The sequence below is a fragment of the Poecilia mexicana genome, unplaced genomic scaffold, assembly GCF_051168715.1.
Source record: "Poecilia mexicana isolate PSO_F unplaced genomic scaffold, ASM5116871v1 scaffold_21, whole genome shotgun sequence".
NCBI classification, from domain to species: domain Eukaryota; kingdom Metazoa; phylum Chordata; class Actinopteri; order Cyprinodontiformes; family Poeciliidae; genus Poecilia; species Poecilia mexicana.
This window is the reverse complement of record NW_028263390.1, coordinates 22,381,670-22,406,166: the sequence shown is the minus strand read 5'-3', so window position 1 is coordinate 22,406,166 and position 24,497 is coordinate 22,381,670. Positions and strand designations below refer to the sequence as shown.

The 24,497-nt window shown below is 37.7% G+C and overlaps 3 protein-coding genes across 4 annotated transcripts; 2 read left to right on the top strand and 1 right to left on the bottom strand.

Moving 5' to 3' along the window:
• Nucleotides 1–2,588: 2,588 nt before the first annotated feature.
• On the top strand, nucleotides 2,589–5,176 carry LOC106906943 (uncharacterized). 2 transcript variants are annotated; one of them, XM_088002030.1, is made up of 6 exons: nucleotides 2,589–2,723; nucleotides 2,932–3,234; nucleotides 3,466–3,747; nucleotides 4,035–4,136; nucleotides 4,206–4,234; nucleotides 4,544–5,176. In XM_088002030.1, the coding sequence occupies exons 1-6, from the start codon at nucleotides 2,678–2,680 to the stop codon at nucleotides 4,619–4,621; spliced, it is 840 nt and encodes a 279-aa protein (XP_087858156.1). In that variant the 5' UTR covers nucleotides 2,589–2,677; the 3' UTR covers nucleotides 4,622–5,176. The 2 variants fall into 2 exon arrangements, with proteins under 2 accessions (XP_087858156.1, XP_087858155.1); XM_088002029.1 differs by having other exon boundaries at nucleotides 4,035–4,234.
• Nucleotides 5,177–8,810: 3,634 nt separating this feature from the next.
• Nucleotides 8,811–14,775, top strand: LOC106906946 (uncharacterized). The gene is made up of 7 exons (XM_014972423.2): nucleotides 8,811–8,922; nucleotides 9,229–9,531; nucleotides 10,328–10,609; nucleotides 10,700–10,837; nucleotides 11,995–12,029; nucleotides 12,245–12,310; nucleotides 12,925–14,775. The coding sequence occupies exons 1-7, from the start codon at nucleotides 8,877–8,879 to the stop codon at nucleotides 13,027–13,029; spliced, it is 975 nt and encodes a 324-aa protein (XP_014827909.2). The 5' UTR covers nucleotides 8,811–8,876; the 3' UTR covers nucleotides 13,030–14,775.
• Nucleotides 14,776–17,218: 2,443 nt separating this feature from the next.
• On the bottom strand, nucleotides 17,219–22,878 carry LOC106906947 (cytochrome P450 2K4-like). The gene is made up of 9 exons (XM_088002017.1): nucleotides 22,563–22,878; nucleotides 21,566–21,728; nucleotides 21,343–21,492; nucleotides 20,986–21,146; nucleotides 20,709–20,891; nucleotides 19,492–19,633; nucleotides 19,190–19,374; nucleotides 18,421–18,562; nucleotides 17,219–18,351 (listed from the first exon to the last, which is right to left on the bottom strand). Exons 1-9 carry the CDS (start codon nucleotides 22,767–22,769, stop codon nucleotides 18,164–18,166), a joined length of 1,521 nt encoding a protein of 506 aa, XP_087858143.1. The 5' UTR covers nucleotides 22,770–22,878; the 3' UTR covers nucleotides 17,219–18,163.
• Between the last annotated feature and the right edge of the window lie 1,619 nt (nucleotides 22,879–24,497).

Here is a 24,497-nt window from a genome sequence, read left to right as displayed (position 1 = left end):
TCACCCTCCCTGAAGGATAAGTCCTTTTTTGAGACACTGTTTTGCTAATGTAACTTCTGACAGCAGCTTTGGACGTTTGGATGCTCATTGCAGTTCATATTTTACCGGCGAAGCGTGCAGTACCTACCGCGGCCACCAGGGGGCCCCCAAGAGCAATTATTGTTTTTTTCTTTTTATCAGTAAAATAATTTTTACATACATTATAAAATATATATTATTGTAAAAACAAAACACTGCATAGTGAAATTGTGTTTTTGATATGACAGAAATTACTAAAAAAAATTTAAAAAATCAGCTCCACTGAGGGGGCCCCTTGGTGGCCCCGGGGCCCTAAGTGGCTCCTTAGTATGATATGCCTTGAGCCGGCCCTGCTTTTAATACTTAGAAAAACAAAATGGCAGCTGGGAAAATTTAATTCAATGTAATTTTCTTTTTTTTTAACTTGTTGCCATAGCAAGTTATTTTTGATAATTGTGGTTTATGACAGTTTAAGATTTATTCCTTTGAGGTTTTTATTTTTGAAAAGTGTTTTATCACAGTAAAAATAGTTACTTTGTGTATTTGGGTCAAACATTTCCAGACTTTATTGAACCAAAAATACTTTCTTGTGTCTGGAAATAAATTAAAATGTGTCGTTTGTTCAGTTAAAATGCCAGATTATTATTTCTGTTTTTATTTAATGATTTCCTTTTATCTCAGGTTCGTTTTGCTGCAGAGGCGGCTCTCTGAAAACATTGGAGTCTGTTCTTCTCCTGTCAGTCACTGAACTTCGTCACATCAGGCTTTACATATTTTGACTATTTTAAGTTTTTAATGCTGCGTTACTTTTTAAATGTCACAAAGCTAATATATCTAAGGTTTTCTTTTTTGTTGTTGTTTTGGACAGAAGAAACTGAGGCAGATGAACCAACCTGTAATCTCTCAGGTCAGGAAACCTGTTAAAACTGATTGTTGTTGGTTGTATGAATGTATAACAGATATATTCATGTTACTGGCCATGAAGACGCCCTGTATTAAATCCAGATATATTAGCATTTAGCTTGTATGCTTTGCTTTCTCAGAGGAGCTGCTTTGTATTGAATCTTTAATATTCAATTCACTTCAGTTTTGCTTCCGTTCAGTTGGAGAAAATTGTGGCACATCCACACATTTATCTATTCAGTGCTTGGATGGGTTCAAAGGTCACCTGGTGACATTATGTAGAGCTGGCAATCGATTGTTAATCTTATCTCCTGCTCTATCCTGAGCTATTGGGAGCATATAGAAATAAAATAAGAGGGGTCCTTGGATTGGACCTTGGGTTTCCCCACATGTGACTTCTGTCTGCTTTGAAACACAAAAATAAAAACTCCTTCAATGTGGAAGATGGACTGGTTTGTTGAGAGCAGAGCTGAAAGTAGCAAACAGGGGGAAGAACGGCTGCTGCTTTAATTAAACCAGTAACAAAAAGGAAATGACAGAACTGGCTCTCTTAAAGAAACAACAAAAACCCAAAAGGCATCATCTAATTTTGTGATAATTCAGCTCCCAATGTAAAAACAAAACAACAATGCTTGATATGAAAAAAAATCTAAAAATAATTATGAGAATTTTTCTTCTCTGACAGTTTATATAACTTTCTGTATCTTGTTGCCATTTTTTCTAGAGAAAGGTCAAAAGGTTGATGAGTAATTTCAACATAAATTTTCCACTGAGTCATTTTTCTCCATTTTGTCGAAGGAGATCTATATTTACATGCAACTATTGCACTATTCTATTCCACTCCTCTGACTGTGAGACACCAGAGCTCATTTCTAAAACATTGTGTTGGATTTATATTAAATAAATCGTGTGTTTTAGCATACACATGCACAAAACACGGCAAATAACTCCAAATTTCTAACCAAATCCAGATTTCATACCCCAAAAGACAATTTTCCTTTATAAATCCCAGCTGCACCTCAGTTTGCTACAATTCAACCATAAATGTTCAATGCAAAGAACCTCATGGATGTAGAGGTGCATTTAATGAGAAAAGAGCAAGTGATCCATCTTAAAAACATGGAGTTAATTTGCTTCAAAGAACAAAATTAAGTTTATCCAAGCAGATATGTTACATTTATTAAGTTGCCATGTTAAACAAATACAAATAAAGTAAGTTTGACTAAATTAATCTGATTACATTTGACAAATTAACTCTATTTTTTTTAAGTTGGAGCTCTGTTTTCTGTTTTCAGTGAACATTATCTCCCCATGTTGATCATCTGTGCAGATTAATGAGTCGCTTTACACAATTTTTACACTTTTATTGTTGTTCTGATTCAAATTAGCCTGATGAATAAGATGATAAACTGGATGCTGGTTTTGGAGCTGCAGGATGTTGCAACTCATTGGACTTCCTCTTTCAATGGAAGATTAAACAAATTTACATTTTCAGACTTTCTACTACACTGGATGATGAAAAGCAAAATAACGTCTTTAGATGGTTGTTCGTGTTTAATGTCTATTAACATAAATTTGTTCTGCAAAACAATCGGTCCATATCCTGTTTAAAAGAAGTTAACGGTATGGAAACCAGATGACGTCACGCGTGGTGGGTGTTGCTTTATTCATACTAACTAAAAGAAGGAAGTTACATCGTCTTCACTTGAGGCTGAGAGAGTTGAACAGCGTCCGGCGGCCGCTGGACTGACAGGAAATGGCCAAGCTGGAGATATTTCTGCTCTTTGTGCTGCAGCTTGAAGGTAAATATTTGACTTACATGTTGAATGTTGATTAATAACTTTAGAAGGCATTTTCAAAGCCACATCAGTTATATTATAAAATGAAAGTTATATAAATTGGATGTTTCATGTAGAATTAAAATAAAGTACAAAAAATATGAATCAGACTCCACTGCTTTCAGCTGATGTAAGCACAAAACTTTCAGATTTTGTCTTTTTCTGTTAAAAGGTATCAGTGGAGATGCATCTAATGTCTATCGCACCGTTGGAGACGATGTTGTGTTACCTTGTGTTGGTCCATCTTCTTCATCGTGCCGCAGTGTTAAATGGCTTTATAACGACATTGTTCACAGCCCGACTAAGTCCAAAGTCTCAGATGGAAATATTAACCAGAAGTCAGTTAATGCTGCCAGGCTGAGTTTGGACACTGACTGCTCTCTGGCCATAAAGAGCATCATTCCTGAGGATGCTGGACGTTATACCTGCCGGAGAGGAAACACAGACAGCGAAGTGTATCTGAATATTTTATCCAGTAAGTGTTGTTTAGTTACATGTTTTGCTAATTTCAATATAAAATACACCGAGTGTGTGTGGAGAGGCAGGCATCCTGGGATGGCCTGCAGGATGAAGAACCTTCTCCATCTGGTTTTTTGTACTTTATTAAAATAACTATAATACTTTAACATAGTAGTCATGAAGTAAAAAGTGATTAAAAATATCTACTGATATATAATATATATTCTGCCATCTTGTTTCATTTCAGTCTCTCCATCTCAACCAGCTGGTGATGCAGCAAAGGATGGAAATATAAATCTACAATGTTCTCTGTGGAAATATTTTACCCGTTGTTTAAATAACAGATTCGTCTGGATAAATGACGTTGGAACTGAACTAGTTGGTAAAAATGTCTCTGACCAGAAGACCAGTGCACAGATCCAGTGTGCTTCCTCTCTGACTGTGAAGCCTCTGAATAACAGATACACCTGCCAGTTTTTTAAGGGAAACACAATGAAGATAGAAGCTCACTACACAGTTTTATCTACAGGTAAGGGACTTTGTGTCTTTAAGTATTAAAGGAATCCAGCTGCATCTACCTGTTTTAGCTGAGCAGATGTCAAGATGTGAACGACTTTAGTGTTTTTAAGCTGACTTGATCTGCAGACGTTCAGCTGCTTCCTCCACTGAGGCTAATATGAACCAGACATGAAACATCTCAGTTTACTGTCTATGTGAAGATAAAAACATGTTATGAGTCTGTCTCAGCGTGTTGGAGAGAAGATGCTGATTGGATGAAAATGATCCAATCAGGTTGCTGCTCCGTCTCCTCCTCAGGCCCCCCCGCCTCGTCTCCTCTGAGCTTCATCATGTTGACTCTGAAGATCACAGGACTGATCCTGATGGTTGGACTCACTGTTGGTATCATCAGAACCAGAGGTGAGGAAACTCAGCTACCATGGAGACAATTTACACACTTTAATCACTTTATTCTGTTTTTCACTGCAGGAAGAAAAAAGCCTCAGAAAGACATTAAAGTAAGAGAAACAATCATGATGAATACATTCATAGACCTTTTATATGTAGATTATAAATTACAAACATGATGCAAGCAGTACTGAATTAAAGCTTTTCCCTTTTTAGTCTTTACCTTAAAATACATTGGAAGATAAACATTTATGGTTAATAAATTGTGTAAAACTGTTATTTTACATGAGTTTTAATCCTATAAGCTGTTATTAAGGGTTTTTTCTGTGGTATCATTTGTGATGCTTTGAAGTTTCTCTTTAAATATTAATTTTGTGTCTGTATCAGTTTCATCCAGTTAATCTCTGCTTGTATCTCAGGTTCGTTTTGCTGCTGATGACGACACAGTGGATTATGAAAATGATGGAGAACGTTCTGCTGCCGCCGCACTGCACTGAGCTTCATCACATCAGCTGCAGTTTACAAAAAATGCTTTATTTTGATGTTTCATCTGTATGTATGAATGTCTTTTTGTTTTTACTTGTTTCCAGACTAAATTGGTTAAGGAATAGCTAACAGATAAATCTAATATCTAAAATAAAGACCTATTTTCAATGAAACTTCAAATTCTTTTTCACAGAGAAACTGTTGATACCACAAACTAACCAAGGATACTAGAGTTCTTTAATAAATCAAATCAAATCAAATTTTATTTGTATAGCACATTTCAGCACAAGGCATTTCAAAGTGCTTTACATTATTAAAAAAAAAACAGAAATACAGAAAATGCAACATAGAATCAACAATAAAAACAATAAAACACAACATTTAGTCAAGTTCCATCCATAACTATAATTGAAAATGTTTCAAATAAAGCATTATCTTGCCTTTTTCTCTAAAAACTTTGATTCTTCTTGTGCAGTTATTTTTACAGGCTGACTGAAGATCCTGGCTGTTAAATGTCATTTTAAGTCATTATAAAATAAAACTTAATTGCATTTATCATAAAATGGCTGCCGTTGTGTTCTGACAATTTGTGTTTCATGATTAATATTCAAGAGCAGATGAATGTGCTCTCTCTATCAGAGCTGCAAAAATAAAATTACTTCTATTCAGGTCATTTTATACTTTACAAAGAGCAAAGTGCACAACTCCAAGAAAACCTTCAAAAGTCCCTCCATCTTACAGAACAACCAGCACCAGCTGCCATTAGACGGGTTGACCAGCTCCATGTTTCCTCCACATGAAGATAACGATTCGTTAGATGATGGCTCATTCAGACCCAAAGGTTTTGTAAACCTTTCCTGACTGATGTTAATATTTGTTTCTCATACACCTCTTTGTAAAGAGGAACATTTTGCTCCCTTCACATTTAGGAAACCATCATTTGAAAACTCAGGTTTACTCAGGTTATCTTTCTCTGAGGTGTCGATTTGTTTGACCTGACACATTTTTTTTACCTAAGATATTTAACTGACAGAAAAAGCTAAAACTGAGGAAATGACATTTAAGTGAGTGTCAGTAGTACTGAGGAAGAGGCCCACTGTTGCTTTAATTAAACCAGAGACATAAAGGAAGTGACTAAACTCACCTTTCTTAGAAGAGCAACCGAAGCAATTCAGCCTCAAGATAAAACAAAAGCAATGCTTAAAGATACAAATACAATTGGGAAGAATTATGCTGTCGTTATTCTTTGACAAAAAGTTTGTCTTTTCTCTATTTCCATGTTGTTCATGCTGCAATGCCTTCTGGGTAAATAACATCTAACGGTCCAACTACACTAGCTCCATCCAGCCAAAACAGCAATGAGTAACATTTTTAATTTGAACCGGAGCTCGTTGAAATCGATCAGAATGTAGAGATCACATGAGATGATGAAGATGAGGAGGACCAAACGAGGAAGAGGACAGAGTTGGCCGAAGAAGCTGCTGCCACTTTTGCTGCTGCCTTCAGCTTCATAAATGAAACAATGAATGGCACTTAGCTCTGGTCAGACTGTGTTAGTAGTTCTACATCTCTGGGTCTGGTCCGGTAACAGCTGATAGGTTCCAGTCTTACGGACTTAAACGGGAGGCGGTGGTGCCATCGGTACCACTACCACAGAGCCCTGTAAGCATTTAAAAGAGCTCTGCCTGTCTGATGTTAATCCCAGCATCTGTAGCTCTGTATTGGATCCGGTGTCGGTCCGATCGGTGGTTTTATATTCAGTACCGGCAGCAGTAGCAATTAGCTCCGTTAGCATTTAAAAGACCTTCCAGCGCTGTCGGTCTGATGTTTCTCCCAGTGTTTTGTTGCGCCGGTGACAGCAGGGTTTGTGGATAAAAACTCTTGGCACCGCATTTGTTTTTAACTTGTGAAGGTCATGATTCCCAGTTTGAGCCTCCATCAGTTTTGCTCGTACAAATGACTCAAAATTTTCTGGGGAAAAATGTTGAGAGCACAAATTTAGGCCCGTCAGAAGTCGTGTCCAACTCTGACTCTCTCGCACTGCGCTCTTCTTTTGTGTGTGGGAAGCATCCAGATTCATCTCACAGCCAAATGCAATATGATAAACAATAATTCAGGTAGCCTTCCTGTGTTTGCTCTGTAGATTCCAGTACAGAATGGACCAAAAGGTTTCATCAGCCTATCAGGTGAAAAAATGTCGACCTCCAGGGTAAGAATTATAACAAAACATATACATTTTTTGAAGTAATTATGAGTTTTGGCTTATCACAAACAGCAATTTTTTAGTTAATAGGAAATTACAACATAGTTTCCTATTAACTAAAAAATTGGAAACATGTTCCCCTAACCTCGGATCCTTTAAGTTTATCCATATTCTGTTTGATGCACCAGGAAGCCAGTTCCGTTTGTCTGTTTACAGACACAGAACCATTTCAAAATAAAAGTTGGCTAGAAAAGTCTGAATTATTTACATCTTGTAAGGTAAGGTAATTTTATTTATATAGCACATTTTCACCAACAAGGCAATTCAAAGTGCTTTACATGAGTTAAAAGGAAATACAAACAAAATAACAATGTATAAACCACTAATGCTCAGTTTTTTGTCCTTACTATATTATTATTATTGTAAACAAGTAAAAGATTAATTTTTAGTCATTGCAGTTCAAATTCACTTTTAGGAACACAACAATCATGATAATTGTTGTCTACAATGATTGTAGACAAGTGGAGGAGTAATATTCATATTTCAACTTCAGTCACTAAATTAATATTTCCTCTCTTCCACTGTTCAGGTTTGCACGACTGATCAGTTATGAGTTCATGGTGACTCACTGTCTCAGCCGCTGGGTGAGCAACAGACTGGTGAGGGGGAGGCTGTCGCTGAAATAACTGAGAAAACTGTTAAATATATTTATTAGCACTCAGACATATTCCTGCAGATGAATAATTTGTCCTTAAAAGTTCAGGGAGTACGCCACCTCTCGTCCAATGGCTGCTGGAACAAACCTACGCAGATCAGGATGGCTAGATAACACTGCAAACACAAAATCATGCCAAGTAATTTGGTCCAATTTCTAGTCCAAATGTTAAAACTAACTTGTAAGTAACTTTTCAAAAGGATATAGGAGCTTGTTTTAAAAAGTTCTAGTTCCATCATCAGATTATTTAACTTATAAAAAGAGAAAAATGTCTTGTTATAAGTGAAATTATCTGCCAGTGGAACAATTTCTCCACAGGTTTTCACCAGTAGGTCTCTACTGGTCCTATAAATGCTGGACGCCTTCGTGCATCACACGGGTTTTCTGAAGTGAGGTGGAAGGTGATTCTTTCTGTCTGTCACCTCTGCTGTTCTGATCGGCCTTCTGAGATTATTTCTGGTTCTGAGATTATTTCTGGACATGTTGTACTGCAACAGGACTCCAGATCTGTCAGAAGAACCATCCATGGTTTTCTGATTGGAAACAATAAACACACACACAACTGTAAACTAGTTTGGTTGGTTTTTTCTGGGTTAAGTTGCATTTTATATTTTTGCTTGTTTGTTTCCCTCATATAAATTTTTCCTCTGTTACCTCAGATCACCTCACAGCTCCATGTTAGTCAGTAACCACCCTCCACAGTACATTTACTAGCCAGTTCCTCCCATCCTTTGTCAGATTCTTGATTTAGTGTGTCATGGTGTCTGAAGGCCTATGATGTTTGCCTTTGATTTTTCAGTTCTTTGGTTTATTTTGACTTTTCTTTACCTCCATGTTCCTTGTATTATTTGGAGATTCTGTTCTAGTTTTATTTTGGGTCAGAGTTAATGAACGCCTTCATTCATCCACCGTAGGAGAAAACTAAACTCTGTTAAACAGATTACTGGTATTCTAATAAAAATCAAGAGATGATGTCTGGTATTATTCAGCTGAAAACATGGTGGTACAAAGTGTTGGCTAATCTGAGACATTACAACATATTGCACTTCCTCTTTCATCAGAACGTTGAATTTATTTACATTTTAGGACTTTCTAAGATACTGGGTACGAAAAGCACAACAATGCCTTTGTTTGTGTTTAATGCACAGTAACATAAAGTTGTTTTTTAGAAATATGGTCTTATTCCTGTTTTTAAAAAACGATGAGCTAACGGTATGGAAACCAGATGACGTCATCCGTGGTGGGTGTTGCTTCATTCAGAATGTCAACTCCAAGAAGGAAGTTACATCGTCTTTACTTGAGGCTGAGAGAGTTGAACAGCGTCCGGCGGCCGCTGGACTGACAGGAAATGGCCAAACTGGAGATATTTCTGCTCTTTGTGCTGCAACTTGAAGGTAAATATTTAACTTACATGTTGAATGTTGATTAATTACTTTAGAAAGAATTTTCAAAACCACTTCAGTTAACTTTTTAAGGGTTTGAGATATTTACGTCAATTATATTTTATAAAATGAAAATGATCTTGAACACCACAAAATCTTTTAGAGGTTTGAAGAAGTTCTGAATGAAAATAAAGTACAATTAAGTTAAACGGATGAAACATTTGATTTGCTGACTCATTTATTTTCCTTTTTTGTTCATTGCTGTTTTCAGCTGATGTAAGCATAAAACTTTCAGATTTTGTCTTTTTCTGTTAAAAGGTATCAGTGGAGATGCATCTAATGTCTATCACACAGTTGGAGACGATGTTGTGTTACCTTGTGTTGGTCCATCTTCTTCATCGTGCCGCAGTGTTAAATGGCTTTATAACGACATTGTTCACAGCCCGACTAAGTCCAAAGTCTCAGATGGAAATATTAACCAGCAGTCAGTTAATGCTGCCAGGCTGAGTTTGGACACTGACTGCTCTCTGGTCATAAAGAGCATCATTCCTGAGGATGCTGGACGTTATACCTGCCGGAGAGGAAACACAGACAGCCTAGTGCATCTGAATATTTTATCCAGTAAGTATAGTACTTATTCCTCTTAATGCCATTTTAATGTCCAAAACCTGTGTGTGTGTGTGTGTGTGTGTGGGGGGGTGTGTCTGCATGTGTGTGTGTGTGTGTGTGTGCGTGTGCGTGCGTGTGTGTGTGTGTGTGTGTGTGTGTGTGTGTGTGTGTGTCTGCGTGTGTGTGTGTGTGTGTGTGTGTGCGTGCGTGTGTGCGTGTGTGTGTGTGTGTGTGTGTGTGTGTGTCTGCGTGTGTGTGTGTGTGTGTGTGCGTGTGCGTGAGTGTGTGTGTGTGCATTTGTTTGTAATACATTGTGGGGACGATTTTCCTGACATATACTACGTTGTGGGGACCAATTGCTCCCCTTGGGTCAGGGGTCAGAGTTAGGACTAAGGTATGAATTGAGTTTTGGTTGGTTAGGGTTAGGGTTAGGTATGTGATGGATAGGGTTAGGAAAAGGGTAAAGGTCAGGTTTAGGCTGTAGAAATGAATGGAAGTCAATGGAAAGTCCCCACAAAGATAGTAACACAAACATGTGTGTGTGTGTGTGTGTGTGTGTGTGTGTGTGTGTGTGTGTGTGTGTGTGTGTGTGTGTGTGTGTGTGTGTGTGTGTGTGTGCATCTGTGTGTGTAGGGCTGTTGTAAATGTCTAGAGACAGCCAGTAGCATGAACCCTCTGTCTATCTCAATAATGCTCTAACAAAATAATCATGAAGTGTAAAGTAATTGAAAAATGTCTAACAACAATGTGTAACAAGTTATTTACTGGTTAATCTGAGATGTCAGTTTTCTCTCTGGTTTCATTTCAGTCTCTCCATCTCCACCAGCTGGTGACGCAGCAAAGGATGGAAATATAAATCTACAATGTTCTCTGTGGAAATATTTAACCCGTTGTTTAAATAACAGATTCGTCTGGATAAATGAAACAGGAGCTGAACTAGTTGGTGAAAATGTCTCTGACCAGAAGACCAGTGCACAGATCCAGTGTGTTTCCTCTCTGACTGTGAAGCCTCTGAATAACACATACACCTGCCAGTTTTTTAAGGGAAACACAATGAAGGTAGAAGCTCACTACCCACCTTTATCTAGAGGTAAGACATAAATAAGGATAAAAAGCAAAACAGAGATTTCTTGTTTTTTAAAGAATTGCATTGAGCCGTTGTTTATTCTTGTGAGCTCAGATCAGACTCAGATGTATCCGATCTACATCATTGGACCGGTTCTGGCAGTGGGGCTGCTGCTGGCTGCCATCGCTGCTGTTCTCATCAACTGCAGAAAGAGAACCAAAGAGTCAGACGAGCTAAAGAAGTCCAGTTCAGGTGACACTCACAGAGTTTAACTCATTTATTTAAAAACCAGGATAATCTATTTTTGTTGCTGCTGCTCCTTGATGAGATGCTTCATTAAATTTAATAAAATTATATTTACTTCTGGAAACAAATGAGCTTTAAACATCACATGTCATCAGTGTTACATGGCCTCCATTAGTCATGGGTCGTGTCCCGTTGAACTCTCTCACTGTCCTGGTCACATTTTCCAGCTCCATTTATAGCTGTACTTTCTTCAGTGCAGCTTTCATTAACTTGTTGTTTCCAGGGTTAAACTGGTTGCAAAAGGTCCTGTCAACACATCACCTAAAACTTACATCACTTCCTTTGTCTTCTCATAAAAGGAAGTGGGCAATATATGTAATCATTTCCAGTGGAGCACTTAATAAATGTTAGCATGCACACTTCCTGTTATGATGAGACATAATAATTCAGCCTATAGCATATTTTAATGTGTTCCCAGTTAAAATTGATTTAAAAAACTCATTTTATCAACAAAAACATTTATTTTTATTTTTCATAATTTAAAGTCTAGTGTGTCAGCTGCACAACTCTTCATCACCTGCACTGAGCGGGGAACATCATCATGAACGTCTTGGTAAAGAATAAAAAGCACATAAACTCCAAAACACACAGATCAGCATAAGAGGAATATCACAGTCTGTGAACCATGTGCATGAATTGGCTGCACCAGACAGGCTGGTATTCCTGGACAGTACTAAAGATGTGAGACAAAACACTGTTAGAACACATATAGAGTTTAGTACAAGAGTTCAACAATGATTAATTTTAAAACGATGTAATAAAGACCTGAAATGTTGCACAGGTTCAGGATTGTTCATGGAGATGCATCAGTCAGGCTTTCATTTTACTAAAAAATGAAAAAGTGGCAACGGGTTCTAAGATACAGGTGATTATATTAAATCTGTAATAAAACGAAGAATTTACACATTTACACATCAGGCCTGTCTATTTAGCCTTTCAGCATTATTTGAATTTTTTGCTAAATTGAAAATAGATACCGTTAACTCATTCCAGTTTGGGAAGAGAAATTCTGTTTATCTGCCTTTTACAGCTGTATTCATTAAAAGTGTTAAAATAGGAATGGCTCTGGCTGAATTAAAGTTGTACTTGAAATTCTGTTTCAGACGTCAGAAAAGCAAACAGTCACATTCACCAAAATGTGAGTATCTTCTAAATATTCTACAGTTTCTTATCAATGATAAACATGAAAAAAATGTGTTCACATCCAATCGGAGGCCATATCATGATACAATATCATTTGATGCCAAACATCTGATTTTATTTGAAGCTTATAATGTGCAGCATTATAATGTGTAATGTGTAGCTTACCAATTGTTCTCTGGTATTAAACCTTAAACTTTGTTTTGTCCTCAGGCGGAGTTACCTTGCACTCTGACCTATGCATCGATCAGCCATTTTGGTCCAAACTCCCCTCACAGGGTAAGCATGGGTGGGTCTCTGTGATGTTTTAGTTTAACACCAAAGAACAGGATTTCACTCGTTTGCATGGCGATAAACAAATTGAAAACAGGTGCATCTCAAAAGCTAAAAATATTAAGCTCAGCGATTCAGTAAGAAACCTACAACATAGATTGAGTAAAAACACAGTGAAATACCTGAAGCATTTATTTCTGTTAATTATGATGAGTTGGACTTACAACTAATGAAATTCCAAATTCAGATTATAAAACAATTACAATGTTCATTTTCTTCATGATAAAATGCACAGATTTTGTATTACTGTCATGCTCTAGTATTCAGAAAGACACTGTCTGGCTCTATTCAAGCATAATAATGTAAAGTTGAATGGAAGGAAAAAGTGTGGTAGTCAAATAAGCAGCAAGTATAATCCCTGTTTAAAAGGCCTGGACTGCAAATGAAGTCTGAGCTCACAATGTCACATGAATTTCCCCAAGTATTGTTTAAAAATAATTTCTAATAGTAAGAACATTGATCAGGTCGGTAGGATATATAAATATAGCTTTGTGTTTTATTTTTTTCTGATCCTAATATAAGAAGTCCATGTTGTGAATCATGTGGTTTGTTTGGTCCAGGTCGCAGTTCAACACGATGCCGTCACTTATTCTGCTGTGAAGCCTAAAATGGAGACGGACATCGATCCCAACAGTCTCTACAGTCGGGTCAGCAAACCAGAATAAACCAGACAGGATGACGTGAATTATCATGACTTTTCATTACTAAACATCTTAACAGGAAGTGGACAAGTACGTTTGTGCTTAAATGGCTGTATAGTTCTAGTTTATTATTAAGGAAGTGAAACTATTTTTTTCTTTGCATTTAAGATTTCACCATAGAAAAAACCTCAGTGAAAGAAGAAGTCGTAGCTATTAGGAAACTACTTCTTAATCAAATGAGGAGATCAATAACCAAAGCTCATCCTGGAAATCTATTTAATTCCATCAGTTAGTTGGAGGATGTGGCTGTTTTACACTGGAATATATCAAACAAAACATCAGATTAGTGGTTCTGCATAAAATATTTAGACTTTTATTGTGTGATATGCAATAAAAGTACCAAACAAAATGTAGTTTGATATAAAAAAGGTAACTCTAATGGTTGTTGTGATTAGTTAGCTAAAGGCTACTTGCCTCAGACTCATAGCATCTGCAACATCAGGATTTAATAAACCAGGTTTCCTGAATCTGATATTTCCTGGAAGTGGTTGGGTAATTTCCCCCACAAACAGATTATGTGTTTGCAGAATGTTCTCACATGGTTCTTACATCAGATTAATGTGTCATACAGAAGAGGTCAACACCAAGTATGCTAATTAGCATGTGGCTAACACAATTAAAAACAGTTTGATGTCTTTCACTCTTATTAAAGATCTTCACATGGTGAGCATCTTTTCCCATCAATAGTGACAAATATTATTTTGACATTTTTTGCCTTTAGTTGGAAAATCTTAACATGTTTCTGAATTTTCTTAAAACTTGTTAAATCTTAACTGAGTTTGTATTATGAGCTCCAAAATTAAGTGTTTGAAAATCAACTAATGTGTAGCCTTAGTAGAGATTTTGCAAAAAATTCATTCTTCATGTTTTTTTTAACAATAAGTTGTGTAAAAATATAAATTTATTGTATATCTGTGTTTTTTTCTCTGTCTTAATAAGATTCTGAATGCTTGTGAATCCTGCATCAACCACAGCAACATAATCTTTGTTATTTTGCTGTGGTTGAAACCCCAATGCTTTATTTACCTTTTCTGACTTTTTACTGAAACTATGTAAAAGTTGCATGGGAGGAGATTTTTTGTGTCATTTGTTGGTAAAACTGAGGAAATAATTGATAGATTAGTAAACAGAGTGGTTCTCAAATCATAAGCATCAATTAATGAGAGACTTGCTCTCTAAATAGTACAATAAACACGCACATTTTGAAACAATGCAACATAATTTCAACCTTTGGAATGATTAAAAATTGAAAAAGAAAACAGTTTAAAGGTTGAGTTTTTAGTAATTGTGTCTCTTTCTAGATGAAAGTCATTACTAGAGTAATTGCTGCCATGAACTCAATGTGCCGTTTTGTTTTCTTTTCCATTAAAAACCTTTCTGACCATTTGCTTCTGTCTCCTTTCTACCCTCTGCAGCCACAGTGGCTCAGAGCAGTTCAAAGGAAGCTGTTTCTTTCCACTGTCGCCACATGCTTTCACACAAAGAAGGATGGCTGGAAATTTAAAGACGGTGCATTCAGATCGTTTTATCACCTAACATTAAGATCGACCGGGACTGTAGGGGACTAAATCTTAATATGACATCATGACTTACTAGTTTTTAAATTAATTGGGTATAATTGATTTCAGACTGACTGTATTCTGTATGAATAGAGATGAATGAGTTTTTGTTGTAAATTAGTCCCATATGAATAAAATGAACTGAACCTCTGCATGTTTTTTAGTTTTGGTTCCTGATGGTTCGTGGCTCTATAGAGCCTGTAAAGCTAAACTTGGAGGACTGTGGGCGGTGTCTCAGGTCAGCTAGTGACGCTTAGCTGATATCATTGAATATTGTGAAATATTGTACTTCTTCTTTTAGATCTCACAAAGTGTGGGAAAGTGCATTTTGCAAAACGTCAGTGTTATTCTAAAACAAAGCAATAATGTAAGTTTATTTTTTTCTGCTTTGTTCAGCTTGAAACAGCATAAGTTATATATTTTTATAGAAGTCTGGAAGAAAATGTCAGTAGAGTCAAACAAATGATAAAATGGATTTTTTGCAGGTATGTTTCTTCCAGGAAGAGGAAATAACAAAAATATCTTCAGATCTGAAGCAGAAGATTGCCTTGCAGCTGTGAGGGACAGGAAATGGCCCTGCTAGCATTAACTCTGCTGTTGGTGTTTCAGGTTGAAGGGAAGCATTTCTTGTGCTTCAGAAGGTTTTCTGGTGTAAATTATAAAAGACTGTTTAATCTTTGCTCCAGGGAAATATGGCGCTTCTTGCTAGAATATTGAAATAAACTGTAAGAACTGTAACTGATTACCTTTAGAATAAAACGTTCTCTAAATGCTCCAGTTAATTAACTTATTTTGAACTTAAATTAGCAGAACAGTACAGGCTTAGTGTAAACTTAAAAGTAAGTTCTGAGTTGATATGTTTAAATACGAATAATGAACTCTTTATTTTTACTTGTAGATTAAGTGTCAACAATGCTTTTTCCTGTGTGTCTTTTTTTTCAGATTCATGTTATCAGAGATCTTGGTGATGTTTTCTCTGTGAGCTATAAAAATGCTGACAGTCTTCCTGCTGTAACAACACCGAGCTAAACTTCAGGAGAAAACCCTTTATTACAACAAAACATGGAAAATGTATCATCTTCTGTTTTCTGAGCGGTAAAAGATTTATGGACAGATTTTATTTACATCATTTTATCTCTTGATTGCATTTGAAGTATGCATATATATAAATGAAACCCTCCAATACAGATCATTTTAATTTGTGTCACATCACATTTTTCACAATAAAACCCAACACTGATGAGACATTAACATAATTTTCTATACTGCATTTCTTTCTAGTATTTGATATTTCCTTTTGAAACACAGAGTTCACTACGGAGATCTGTGGTTCAGAAGATTATCTTTGCTGCCACTTTGTGGTAAAGTAGAATAAGTGGTGAAGTTTGAAAAGTAATATTTACTGTAATATATATCTGTCAGGGTCTGTGTCTTTTCTGTTTTGTTTTTTGTTTCTTTTCCCTTTTTGTCTTTTGGTTTGAGTTTATTTTCCTGGAGCACCTGCTGCTTCCCGTGGCATCCACCAGATGTCGCCAGGTTACAGAACCCCTGGAGAGATGCGGAGTCAACCCCGTAGACGCACCTGCAGCTTGTTTGGAAGGCGCTCTGGGTGTATATAAACAGCGGATGAACGACCAGAGAAAGGCCCTCTGTGTTTTCCTTCGAGCTAATCCCTTGTTGTTTTCCACGCCAGGTGAATCCGCTGTCTCCTCGTTGTTCCCAGAGTGTGCCGTCTGCCCCGGGATTCTGCGTGAGCTGAAGCTGCCCGTTGTTAGTGAGTTCCTCCCTCGTGTGTCTCCCCACGACGCCATCCCTCGTGTGCTCGCCTTCCCCCGTCTTCGGTCCGTCTCCAGTGGACTCCCCTTCGTGACATCACAGGTTTACCTGGCCGTGCCCGAACCCATATGGAGATTCTTTATAACTGGACCTAGTCGGACTCTGCTCATTCAGCTATATACTAACCTGAAGCCCTCTTATCCAGCGCTCTGCCAGCAACCACACTCATCCACTCCAAGTAAGACCTTGTCTGTTTACTCCTTGAAAAACTCTCTCAACCACTCTTAACCTGTTGCCTCTCGTTGACAATCAGACGAACCGGTCATCTGTTCCAGAACTCATTCCCATTTTCTTTCCCCTGGATTCAATAAACTTATTCATTTACTTGCCTCCCCTGATTGTGTTCTCGCATGTGGGTTAAGAAACTTGGAACCACCATGACAATATCTTCCTTAAAAGCAGTATTCAACGTCTCCTTTCTGCTATTGTCTGTGTTTGAGATGATTGGTTAAATTATTAAAAAGTCATGCAGTATTATGAGAAACCATGAAATGACAGTCCAGATCCTCAGATCTGCTGTTATTAACGCAGAGCACATTGTACTAGATTGAGTTCAGATTAATGAAAGCCTTAACATGTAATAACTTAATATTTATCTATTTGACTTTTATAGCTATCGCTGTACATCTTAGGCATGTCATCATTTGGATTTTCTTTTCACAAGATATTTTTCCACATAAATCTGTCATGTTTTTTAGAACAAAGCTCGTAGGCAACCAAAAAGACCAAGGATTGAACTGAAGAGTTTAGACTGAGACTTTGTATGTATTTCACAGTGCAAAGGCACAAATTTATTTGGATAAAGTAATACTCTGTAGCTTGACTGAATTGGATATCCATGACCTTATGTAGAATTGATTCTTACTGTTTATCAATTACTGCATTGATAGCTAATTTAATAAATTGCAAAAGCAAATCATGGATGTGTTGATGGTAATCTTAGGGAACCTGTAATTGCAAGTTTCCTTCTACAGAATTCTGAATAAAATCAGGTTTTGTGAAGTCAAATCAGAAAAAAAAGGTCATGTTCTTCCACACAGACCTAAAAGAGGGACGGACAAGGACAAAGGGATGACGGAAGAGAAAGCCGCCAAACAAAGAGGACAGGAGTTTACGGACTTTTTGAATCACAGATCCTAGTCGACCTGTGTAAAACTGGATGATCTTGTAGATGAGCAGAGAGGCAGCCGGTAAGACATAAGCTGTATTGTTATGAGATCGTTATGAGATTTGTTTAAAGGTTTTTACCTGCATCCTCTGGATCGATGGTGAACATGTCCATACACTGAAATAAATGGAAGTAAAAGCAAGGAAAACTGTTTGGTCCTTTGAGTAAAATCCCTGTCATTAAGAGTCTGCATGGGGTCATCCATCCCTTTTCAAGTGGGGAAGTTGCACAGTTTATAAAAGAACTTGACAGGTTTATTTCTTTGGCTGGGCAGATGCAATGCAGTCCCATGGATGCTTTTCATTCCAAAGGGCGAGGAGCAGACCTTTTCTCTGCCAGCAGGAGGAGGTTTCAGGTTGTATCGCTGATGTGGCCCAAATGAACGACAGGTGAAACAGAGATCCTCTCTTTGTTCTGCAAAGAGGTCATGATTGCCCCGGATTTTTAAGGTTTCCATTACAGACCTTCCTTCATGAAACTCCTTCGCTTCCTACTGCTGGGACCAAAGTGGGTTTTTCCACAAATGGGCCACTCCTTAATTTAAAGGGGTAACACACAGCGTGTGAGGTTGAGGGCTCAGAGTACCACCAACTCGTGGAGTTAGATCAAGTTCTTCTTCTGTAACTCCAGGTGGAGGAGAAAATCTGAAGTGCTGCAGGAGCGTGGTGAAGAAGATGAAAAGCTCCATTCTGGCCAGACTCTCTCCAAGACAAACCCTGCGACCTGTTAGAAACAGATCCTCAGCCAATGCCTGTAGAGTACAGATCTATATACAACAATAACCAGGCTAACCTGCTGAAAAAGGCATGAAGGCGTCTCGCTTGAGGAACTTCCCATCTTTACTGAGGAAGTTGCCTGGATAAAAGATGTTCGGTTTCTCCCATTGGCTCTCATCTTGCAGGACGGACGTTAAAACAGCAATTACTGGAGTTCCCTAAAAAACACAAATCAGTCATCATTTACATGCAGTATGTTGAAATATAGGGAAAAGCTGTTGGTAGTATTGAAGAATTGAAAGGTGGCTATACTCTTAAATATCTAAGTAAAAGAAATAACGCACAGAGACGTAGTTCTTGCTGCTAGGCCATAGACGAGCCGGAGATTTATTACACTATCACGGATACCTCGTTACAGTTTCTTCAGTTCAATACTCGGTCTTCCACAGTCTCGACACAAAATCTCCTGGTCATTCTAAGACCTTGTTCTCTTTATACATTTCCATCTTCATTGGAGTGTGTTGGAAAGCTTCAACCAATGGTGTGTTACTGTTTTGCATTAAGATTCTGGCACGCTTTATACTGAGTGTGTATTGGGCGTCCAAAAATATTTTGGACCTCACGAACTCAACATCTGCTCCATTTCAGAATTGCTGAATATTTATCATGCACAATCAGACATCCTTTCCAGTAAATTCTGGTTCCATTTGCGCTTTGCACGCAAATGGGAGGAAGGGAGTTGGGTCACCTTGACCAAAGAGGTGCCAAGGTCTTTTTCCACAAAACAACTCCTTAAATAGTATTTCCGTTCTTACAGTAGTGCACCATCAAGCCTCATTTCTCACCTTCTCAATAAAATGACCTTGGAACGTGACGTCTTTGCTAGTCCTGTGAGGAACTGCCAAAGGAGCGATGTTGGCCACTCTCTGTGTCTCATGGATGACGGCGTCTGTAAAAGGCAGGTTCTGTCTGTCTTCAACCTGAATCTGGCGACTTCCAACCACGTTCCTCAGCTCCTGCTGGACCTGGTCTGAAAGATCAAAGTCAATAAATGACAAGGATACAACAATTCTTTAATCTGCAGAAACCATAAGATCTGTAGCACATTGTTCTATTTTTACATCATCTCGAAGGAGATATTCCTGACCTTGTATTTTTGGATATTTGGCCATATACAGGAATGCCCATCTCAGGGTAGTTGATGTTGTTTCAGTTCCAGCACCAAACAGGTTCATGACTGTAACCAGCAGGTTGTCGTTGTGGTAGTGACTGTCAGTGATGCCAAATTCCTGCAGAAGATCAGCTGATATTTAGAAAACCAAAATGGTTCGATGTTCAGTCAAAGGCTAATGCATGCTATCCTAAAGTACTTTCCCATTTGCTTAGTCCAAGTAGAAGGTATGTAAAATATTTATCATAGTAGTATACTAAGAATTATTTTATTAAAAAGGTGGATATAGATATATATTATGGAGAGATCATAGGCGCCGATTCTGTTGGAGCTTCAGGGTTGGAGCACCCATGTGTGCCAGTCATGCGTCCAGGGTGAGCACCATTGATTTACTGGACAGGACAGAGACTATTAGCAGCTATAGACAGTGACGCGCTCCTGCTGGCACCATTACTACAGATTGAGTCATATGCCCACAACCATCCTGTTCCAAATCAGGATGTGCTTGAATTTGCCACAAAATTGTTTGTGCAAAGGCTAAGTGACCTTATATTTATCTCTGTAAAATGTGGCTTAGATTAAAGTTAAGAAATCAGCCGAAGTTTCAATATGTAAACTTGTTTTCTTTCTAGAAATAAATCTACAAATAGATTGATTTCTGTCTGTTCTTTCAACCTGCAAAAGAATACTAAACCAATTTATGTTTTTACTGGACAATTCATTTAACTTGATATAACACTGAAGGAGACATTCTATTATATACTTTTTGAAGTATTTTATCCAACTTGATGACTTACGAATACAAGGCAATTAGTCCAGTTTTTATTGTTCATTGAACTTTTAGGAACTAGAGCAGCTTCAGTGAGTCACAACAAAAACCAAATGACTGTAAATCAGGTGAAGAACCACTTTAAACCACTCAGTACCCCATTGCCATGGCAACCAGCTGTCAACAGCTGTGCTAGTCCTCAGTGCAGAGAATATCAGGAACATCAATACACAAACATGTCCCAAACAAATGTTTGTGTTTCCTACAAACCACATTTCTTTATGGTTTCAGGCTTGATGTTTACTTTATGGTTATTCATAACCGGTGGCCTGAACACCAGCAGTGGCTGATTAGCTTGTGAGCATCCTGGAAGAATTCAAGGTAATTTTTTAACATTACTCTGGAAGGTAATGAAGGTTCTGACCTTGTGTTGCTGTTGACGGATGAGGAAAGCGTCTGCAACTCCTCTGCACATCTGAGGACTGAGGGTCTCTTTCAAACGGTTCAGCAGCATCAGATGATGTTGTTTATTGGCAGCAACTATATCTCTCATTTTCTTTCTGGCTGAAAACACCAGTTTGCCAATCTTTGGGAACATGTTGTACAGCTGATGGTGAACAGAACATAAACTGTGACTTCTCTAGGTCTTGTGTTCAGTTCAACGTTAACAGATTTTATGCTTTTAAACAGTCCAATCACACCTGCATTGAAGGCGAGCCAGACAGTTGAATGACTTGGTTTGTTCGATTTACAATGGTAGTGAACTCTAGATCATCATATTCAAATCTTTTGCCATAGATCATGGAGCAGATTATATTACTAACTGCATTGTTCATATGGTGGGACAAATCAAAAGCTTCACCTGCAACAAAGAAACCAGAAAAACATTATTCAACACACTGGCTCTATTTATTAAGAGAATTGTTTTGCTTTGAAGCTCAACTGCAAAGAATAGCTCTGACCAGCAGTTAAGTATAATGCCTCAGATTAAAGAACAAAGTTCTCATGGTGAAATCTGCCAACAGTAGCAATAACATCTTCTTCCTCTCTGCTGTTACCTTTAAACTCCTTTAACTTCTGGATGAGGAAGTGACATTCCACAATGATTTTCTCCTCACATACTTTCTTTCCCATCCCAAAGTCCTTTAGATTGGTCAAAGCAAAGCGGCGCATTTCCTTCCAGGAGTCTCCATTGGAAAATACAATACCTGTTTAACACAGTTAAATGAGATAAGTCAGTAAACTAACTTCTCTACATGTTAATTTGTAAAGATTCTGTACCGTGATGCATGTTTTCTTTTTCAGCCACAGTGGATGGTTTCCGTTCTCCAAACTCCTCAGCATAGCTGACAAATGCTTCTCTCACTGTCTTATACCCTGTCAGGACCACTGTCTTCGTTGGTCCCACGTGGACAGTGAACACAGATCCATACGTCTTAGAAAGCTATGATGAAACCAGGTGTGAATAAAGAAAATGCAAATTAATTAATTTCTCAGGAACGAGGTTCTTCATATGTCAGTAAATATCTTTTCTTTGCTTAACATTGTGTCTCTTTCACCTTATAGATTTGAAGACTGGCTCAGATCTGCTTAGTTGTGTTTTGTTCCTAGATAAGGCCACTATAGGAGCTACTGCTGCCATCATGGTTTTACCCCAGCGTGTCATAAGCCTGGCGGGTCACCAGGCTTTACTCCCCCACCAGGCTAAGCCTTGCAAAAAAATTTTATACACCAGAAACAGTGACAGTAATGGCAGATTAAGCTAGGTTTATAGATGACACAATCAGGTGCGAAGGAGTTCTCACCTGTTGCACCCTCTCTGTACCTGCCCATCAGCTTCACACGCTATTATTTCCAATGTACAATGACTGCTGACACTTTTTGTATTTTCCACATTTTTTAACACAAAAACACGATGGGCTGCTGGTGGACTGCCCCTGTGCTCTACCATCAGACTTAGCAGGTTTTCTGGAAGGCACCCTGAACCATTAACTTTTTACTTTTCTACTCCTGCAGCAGTGTTTCAGTATTTGTTTGTGGGTATGCTCTGTCTTCTCAAAGCCCCAGTTGATCAGTTTAATTTAATCAGATCTTAGGGTCATACCAGACCCAGACTGAAAAAAATCACTTTTATTGTTCCTTTTTAAGACTTCGCAACATTTTCCTTGCAACGCATTTTTAGTGTAACATTTTTTTGTTCTGTGTAAGCATGGATAAAAAAAAGGATATGTAATAGTTTAAAAGAAGGTAAATTGCAAACATTTATGTTGTGCCTCACCTTCATGAGTGCTTGGTCAAGTCTCTTCACATCCAGCTGCAGCAGGTTACCAACGATGGGAAGGGGTTTTGGTCCTGGTGGTCCCTGTCTGTGGCCCTGAGGCCTGGATTTAGAGAGAATGAAGTGAAACCCAATGAGGATTAAAACCACAGTCCCTAAAACTGAAACTGGGCTGAATGACTGGAGAAAAACCTCCATCGCTCCCATGACTACAACACGTTTAATGCCTGTCGCTGTGCACCAGCTTTTCTGTAGGACATTTATTTGAGGTTGATAGAAGCAAAGTCCAATCTGCAGCTGGAGGTGGAGCCTGAGGTTTACAGCAGGCAGTTTGGAACATTACGTTTTTTCCAAGAAAATGTATTTGCAGTATTTCATATCATATGACAGAAACAAAAGAAGTAAGCTGTGCATATTAAGAAACTAAAACAAAATGAGCCCTGAAGGTTCTTGTGGTCCTTATAGATTTATATTAACTTTTGCCAGATGGATCATTGCATGTAGTTTGGCTGGTTGATTAGATCTGTTGCTCCACTCCATTGAAACCAGACAGAAGATGTTTTGTTTTCTTGGAGACATGATCTTAGACAGCACCAGGGTTCTACACCTTCAAAATAAAAGCACTGATGTCTAAAGAGTCACACCATACCCAGACTGAAAAAATCACTTTTATTGTTCCCTTTTAAGACTTCGCAACATTTTCTTTGCAACGCATTTTAAGTTTTTAAAAATTTAAAACTTTAGTTGAAAACATTTCTGATCTTTAAAAGCTTTAAAAACACCATAAACTTAACGAGGTAAATGTTTCTTAAGATGTTTTATGATCCTTGAAGTTGCAAAGTTTTACAGCTTTTTTTAAAGGTTTTATTTGCTTAGTGCAGCTTTTATTTGAGAGGGAGACATGAGGCAAAGGTCATCAGGCCGAGACTCCAATCTGTGACGGTCACATCGACGACTAAGGCCTCCACATGTGGGTTATTACAGCCAGCCCAACATTTTACAGTTTTTTACTTTAAAGTTAACAGCTTAATCTTATTTTTCAGTTTTTTTAAATTGCATAATTTTATCTCTCTGATATTTTGCAAGTTTTAATATTGTGTTATTCTACTGTGATAACTTCTATTTTTCTGTCTTAAGGGGAAAAAATCTATCCAGGCTGAGATTCTTTTACTGCATCTTATGCAAACATGTTTAGACTGTTCTGAACCAGCTGACCATAATTTATTTAGTTTAAAGTTTAATAGAGCTGCAAAGTTAAAGATTTACAGTAAATTTTGATATTCTTGTTGCTCAACATGAATGTTTATTTTTGCCCAGATCATTTTCCTTCCCTTGTAAGCTGAATTCTCTGAGGTATCTTCATTTCACTTGTACAGCTGTGTGTTTTAGCAGCTTTTCTCAGATGCCTGAGTAATAATAAGAATATTAGTGACTTGTTTGCAGGACTCAGTGACTCTGGACACTGAATGCAGTCAGTGCTGAGGTCACTCTGCCCCAGTATTTCCACAGTTGATGTGTTTTTTAGATCAAGCTGGTTTCTGGCCAACACATTAGCCCTCGTAGCACCTTCAGTGTTTGAAGAGTTCAAATGATTCTCAGTTTTTCCTGAAAAGGTTTTAACACTAAAAATACCCATCCTGTTGTTTTTCTTGGTAAGTTATGTGTCATTTTGTCCCATAGATAGAATTTAGATGGAATGCAAGTTTTTAAACTACAGGTAACCTTATATTATTAGTATTTTTCAATGTTCAGTTAACCTTTTCCTAAACCTTCATTTTTTTACTTCTTTCACTGTAAAAAACAAGTAAAAAATTAAGGTCTTGTCTCACTGATGCAGATTACAGCATGTAACTGCTTAGAGTACTAATAAAAGGTTTGTCCTATGTGCTGATAGTTTGCAACAAATAATTGTATTTTCTGTAGACATTTTATGAT

What these genes read in the sequence shown, in the direction of transcription:
- LOC106906946 (XM_014972423.2), top strand. Translation starts at nt 8,877, where the DNA reads ATGGCCAAACTGGAGATATTTCTGCTCTTTGTGCTGCAACTTGAAG. An exon ending in CTACCCACCTTTATCTAGAG is followed by an intron (nt 10,610 to 10,699) that starts GTAAGACATAAA and finishes TTGTGAGCTCAG; the next exon opens with ATCAGACTCAGATGTATCCG. An exon ending in ACAGTCACATTCACCAAAAT is followed by an intron (nt 12,030 to 12,244) that starts GTGAGTATCTTC and finishes TTTTGTCCTCAG; the next exon opens with GCGGAGTTACCTTGCACTCT.
- LOC106906943 (XM_088002029.1), top strand. Translation starts at nt 2,678, where the DNA reads ATGGCCAAGCTGGAGATATTTCTGCTCTTTGTGCTGCAGCTTGAAG. An exon ending in GTATCTGAATATTTTATCCA is followed by an intron (nt 3,235 to 3,465) that starts GTAAGTGTTGTT and finishes GTTTCATTTCAG; the next exon opens with TCTCTCCATCTCAACCAGCT. An exon ending in AGCCTCAGAAAGACATTAAA is followed by an intron (nt 4,235 to 4,543) that starts GTAAGAGAAACA and finishes CTTGTATCTCAG; the next exon opens with GTTCGTTTTGCTGCTGATGA.
- LOC106906947 (XM_088002017.1), bottom strand. Translation starts at nt 22,769, where the DNA reads ATGGGAGCGATGGAGGTTTTTCTCCAGTCATTCAGCCCAGTTTCAGTT. An exon ending in TTGACCAAGCACTCATGAAG is followed by an intron (nt 21,729 to 22,562) that starts GTGAGGCACAAC and finishes GTTTCATCATAG; the next exon opens with CTTTCTAAGACGTATGGATC. An exon ending in GAAGTTAAAGGAGTTTAAAG is followed by an intron (nt 21,147 to 21,342) that starts GTAACAGCAGAG and finishes TCTTTGTTGCAG; the next exon opens with GTGAAGCTTTTGATTTGTCC.